The following is a 5,442-nucleotide window of genomic DNA, read 5'->3' on the forward strand; positions in this document are numbered from 1 at the left end:
TATATATATATATATATATAACATTTCTGTCCCCCTCACTTCTGAAATGATGGCTACGCCCCTGCATGTGCACAATTGTTCAAAAGTTTAAGGTCATTAAGATTAAAAAAAATAATAATAATTACACTTTTGTTTAGCCAGGATGCATTAAATTGATGCAATGTTGATAAAATTAATGCAATATTGATAATAATTTAAAATGTTTCTTGAGCAGCAAATCAGCACATTAGAATGATTTCTGAAGGATCATGTGACACTAAAGACTTGAGTAATGATACTGACAATTCAGCTTTGCCAACACAGGAATAAATTACATTTTAAAATATTTTAAATTGCAATAATAATTCATAACATTGTTGTTTTACTGTATTTTTAATCAGAAAATACAGCCTTGGTGAGCAAAAGAGACAGGTTTCAAAAACATAAAAAAAAAATATATATATTTTATATATCAACAGCATAAGCACAATTTAAATTACTTAATAAATTTGTGGTCTTTCTAATGTAGCCAAAATGTTAAAACAGAATAGGCAAGAATTAATGAGCCTCAGACCCTTTGGGGGTGAAAAAAAAGACGAAATGGACCATTTGTCATCTAAGCACTTCTCTAATGAAGTGGATTTCCTTGCCGATATTTGGCACACCATTCAAAATTAGGGCATTTGCTTGTAAATGAGAACGTGTCTCAGATCTAAATGAAGCTTCTGTGAATCACTCAGCTAACTGTCAGGTCCAAATGATTACACTGACTTGCCAAGTGGCAGCACGCCAAGGTTTTATGGACATAGTCAACACCATTCCAATTTAAATGTCTCTAAATTAACATCCAGGTCATGAGGCAATCTAGAATTGAGTGTAGCCAAAATTCTCCAATGCTCAAACATTTGTATGCTAATTAAGAGGAAATAGTCCTGCAAGTCATTCATTTAGCAAATTGATTGTCCTTTCCAGACACCAAAGTGTTCATACATTTTCAGTTTTATGACATTTTGACATCCAGACAATATCAGGGTGGCACACATTGGGTCTACACTGTAAAAAAAAAAAAAAAAAAAGTCATATAGAAACCATTTTTTGATAGGAAAATTCACAAACAATTGCAAAGAAACAGCAAGTAGCATCATATTAAGCAATGCCATATTAATCTCTTATTTCAACTATAGCATTATCCCATATCCTAAAATGTAGACTAAAATTAAAATTACATTTTATTAAAATTAAAAATTAATAAATTAAAAAATAAAACATACGCAGAAAACAGGAACTTGGCAATAGAGGCCAAAATCCTCAACTTTTAATTTTATTTAAAATGTTAGTAATTTTGTTGTGTTTTTGTCGTTATTATTATTATTGTTGTTGTTGTTGTTGTGGCCACATATATTTTTTCTTGTTATTTTTAATTTGGTTTTAGATTTAGTTGTAGTTATTTTAGTACATAAAGATACATTTATTATTTTTTTTATTTTATTTTTTTATTTAGTTTATTTTATTTAACAAAAACTGTTCTAAGGATTTCGTTTTAGTAAACTGCATACAAATCTTTGCAGAAGAAAAACAACAATGGACATAGAAATGTGCTTATAAAACAACCAAAGGTCACATGTGGAAACACCTAACACACTGTCGTGTATTTTTCAGTACGGTATAAAGAAGAAGGAAGAGAAGGAGGCAGAAGCCCAGGCAGCCATGGAGCAGGCATCAGAAGGCAGTCTGACCCGTCCCAAGAAAGCAATCCCTGCCGGCTGCGGCAATGAAGAAGAGGAGGAGGAAAGCATTGTGGACACCGTCATGAAGTTCCTCCCAGGCCCACTTCAAGATATGTTCAATAAAAAGTAACAGCGTTCCACGACAATTTGTGATAAAACGGGAATCATTAATGTCATGAAATCCACCTCCTCTTTCCTCTTCCCCTCTCTCGCATATGTTCTAAGATCTCTGGACTCAAAATTTGTGCCATAACATCTGTCTTTAACTGCAAAACATGACATTTTCTGATTAAAACAATGAGGAAAATACAATGTGTGCACTAGAAATGTTACATTGCATACGTCAGACTCTGTTTAAAGACAAATTTAATGCCCGAGTCCGGACCTTAGAGCAAGAATATTCCCTGTGCTTCATTAATTTTGTTTGTACATAGCAAATGAAAAAAAAAACTGTATATGACTACAGATATATATATATATATATATATATATATATATAACAAACAATGACTATGAGTAAAAGCCATAAATTTATCTTGGAGAGATTTCTCCAATCATATCGTATTTTTGATTGTTGCTCTGTTATAGATATTACTGATAAATCCATGTGGTATACTTATAGATATATACTGTATACAGATTCATTTATCATCCAAACTAGTATACAGTTCCTGCTGTATATCATGAATTGTCACATCATATCTGATTAATATGACTGAAAACTGTAATATGGAAGAGAACGTACGATATCACACGTTCTGGTTGTTTTGCTGGTTGTTTTCCTCTAAGCATGCTAACAATTTTTCTTTGTTTATCAGTACACTGTATCCCATTTCATTTTGCATTTTTAGCTGAAAGACACTGAAATTTAAGGCAATAACTCTGGTTTTGGATTTTGTTGTCCGACAGACACCAGTGTTAAATAGCTTGATGTTCACATCTTTAGGTAACTAAACTTTAAAGTAAGTCCCTCATTAAATTGTCCCACACATTCACATCACACTTTAGTAAACTGGATTTGATCGATTAAAATGGAATCACATGTGTTAGCTCGCCGCCGCGAGTGAAACCTTAGCGCTTAGCTTAGCGCTCATCTTGAACTGACTTATATTTGTGCTTTTTACAGTACTTAAGAATGTGAGGGGTGACATCGATCACATACAACTACAATTGGATCAATAGGGCTATATAAATATAAATATATATTCTCTTCATCTTCACTGCTGTACAGTAGAATCTAGTTCTTAGTGTCTACATTTATTTACGTTAGCTCTCACAACGTGGTTGTGAGCACACATTACGTAAACAGACAGTGACAATGGTGCAATATTTGTTTCTGAATGAAGATGTCCTGTGTCCGTTGGTTGTATATGGGACTCTGATCCCAGATCAGCAATAACAGACAATCTTCATAGTTATGTATTCAGCTTATTTGCTAGAGAATGTTTGTGTGCAAATGCCGTGTCGTCTTCCTAGTATCAGTCAAACAAGCTTAGTAAATAGATCTAAAGAAGGAAGTTGCAAGATTTTTTAGGGTCTCTAAACGAAGCCTGGCTCTTATTTTATGAGCTATGAAAGGATCTGACTTGTGTTTTTATGCTTGCTTGTTGCTAGTTTATGTATGATGTTATTTCTCGTTGCTGTAATTGCACTGAAAAGAGGGAAAACAGCGGGGCTGAATTGCTCAATAATGAGATGCTTGTATTCTCATTATATTATGTCCGCAATTATTGTAAATAACAACGCGTTCAGGAAAACCTGTTAGTCGCAGATCATTGTCTAAACACAGGCAAATTTTCAGATTCAGAAAAATACTAGGAATCAGGCTGCCATTCTGTTGTTTTGAACATTCCGAATATTCCAGACATTCCATCCGATCCACACTGGCTTGTGTGCATATAAATAAAAAATGTTATTCAGTGTCACTAGGAAGCATATAAACCGTGGATTTAAAAGTAAAACTCAGTTTAGTTAATAAAATAGTGTCCATTTATAGCACACGGTCACAGTGATGTCATAGCGTTCTGTCCTGCCATGTAACACAAGAACATGGAGTTGATTAAATATATATATTAATGCTTATGATATGAATGTGCTTGCTGATTAGAACGGCGTCCTTCAACAGCTAAACAAACTAGCCAGTTGCTAAGATGCTAAATTTCATATTAGTGGTCAATCATCCTGAATGTTGTCTGATTTTACTGCCACTTGTGTTTAAGGCCTTTACTCACCAGAAGTGACGATGTCAGCTGTAACACTTTCGGAGAGATGAGATATAGCTAAAAACATACAATTGTTAGCGAAATACGTGCCACCTTCCACACAAATGACTTAAGATCTCACGTTTCCGCCACTCAGTGTACTTTACAATCAACAGAGGCCATTTCTGAGCACAAATTTTGCAGTTTTGGTGATTTTTCTACATGACTATCAACTGCCCTTGATACTGCCGCTCTCATAGTGCGATCTGTGTGACGTGGTGAGTTTCCATCAGCTGCACTGATAAATAAATACTGCCCGAAACCCATAACCCATCCTATCATCACCTGTTTTATTAAACCAAAGAGTGTTCCTGTTTGTGAGAACGTCTACCATTATTTCTTATTTTTAATATTGTTCTTTTACATTATTGTCTAAGGTAGTGTGATATGCGATTACTGTACCATCTCAGCTCTCTGGGCTTTGGGTTTTGTGATTGTCCATAACAGATTCCTAAAACGAACAAAGAAATGATCATACAATTAAATTTAAAATCTAAAAAACAATCAACTACAAAATGTTCACCCATTCCCTCAACATATTTTGTATTCAGTACTGTGCAAGAGTAAAGGAAAAAATATTGCATAGTCATCATCTCGTTCTCTAAATGTAAATCATACATTCACTCAAAGTCATTCCGTGTCTTACAGATGCTAATGAAGATACTGCCTAACACAGTAACGTTATGAAATATTCCATTGTTGTTATCTGAATGTGAGTGTCTACTGTTCTACTGCATCGTCCTGCCTGGTTTCCTCTATGTTAAAAACGATAAATTATCTCGGTGTGATTTTCCGTCTGTAATCCGTTCCTGTTCCTGTCTCTTGGTGGTTGTATTTTGGAAGAATTATGTTTCTTGTGTGGTGCATTTTTTAAGTCATTGTAGATTCTTCTCCCTCTCTCTTTGTTGATGAATTGTATGCATGCATATGATGTGCACTGTAGGTGAGGTTGTAAATGATATTTCTGTGTGTCCTCTGTGTTTTCTGAGCGCTCCACCTGTAGGCCTCACTGCATGCCCGTTATAGACAGATTTTAGACTGTAACATTCCTGCCAAATGGAATCACCAACACACAAATAATAAAGTGATTTCATATAATTGTTTTATGGTTTTATGTTCCTGCTTTCTGGTGGACTGCTTATTGAGGTTGAAGGAAAACAGAAACAGAAATTTTAATATGTGCAAGACTGAAAGATATCTTACAAATAAGATTCTTATAGATTATATAGTGTACTCTGTCTTTTTAGTGTTTTTAATAAGTATTTTGTCTTATTTTCCAGTTAAAATATCTAATAATCTTTATAAAAAGATTTAGTTCAGAAGCAACACTTCACAAGATAGTAAGACTTGTTTTCAGAGTATGTATCTTTAATACAACTGATTTTGACTTATTATACCGGCAGATTTTTTTCACCTGTTTTAGTATAAACAATTTTAAAACATTTACCAGTGCACAAAGACAAAATAGATTTGTT

General features: G+C 33.9%; 1 protein-coding gene across 1 annotated transcript in view; it reads left to right on the plus strand.

Annotated features, from left to right (window-relative positions):
- Positions 1–5,070, plus strand: part of LOC107660193 (complexin-1-like) — a 51,370-nt gene extending 46,300 nt beyond the window's left edge. Inside the window, exon 4 of the mRNA XM_016449444.1 lies at positions 1,639–5,070. Within this exon, the coding sequence (XP_016304930.1) occupies positions 1,639–1,836 (198 nt within the window). The 3' untranslated portion in view covers positions 1,837–5,070. The remainder of the gene's footprint in view (positions 1–1,638) is intronic.
- Positions 5,071–5,442: the final 372 nt, after the last annotated feature.

Source organism: Sinocyclocheilus anshuiensis, unplaced genomic scaffold (assembly GCF_001515605.1).
Source record: "Sinocyclocheilus anshuiensis isolate Anshui unplaced genomic scaffold, SAMN03320099.WGS_v1.1 scaffold888, whole genome shotgun sequence".
NCBI lineage: Eukaryota > Metazoa > Chordata > Actinopteri > Cypriniformes > Cyprinidae > Sinocyclocheilus > Sinocyclocheilus anshuiensis.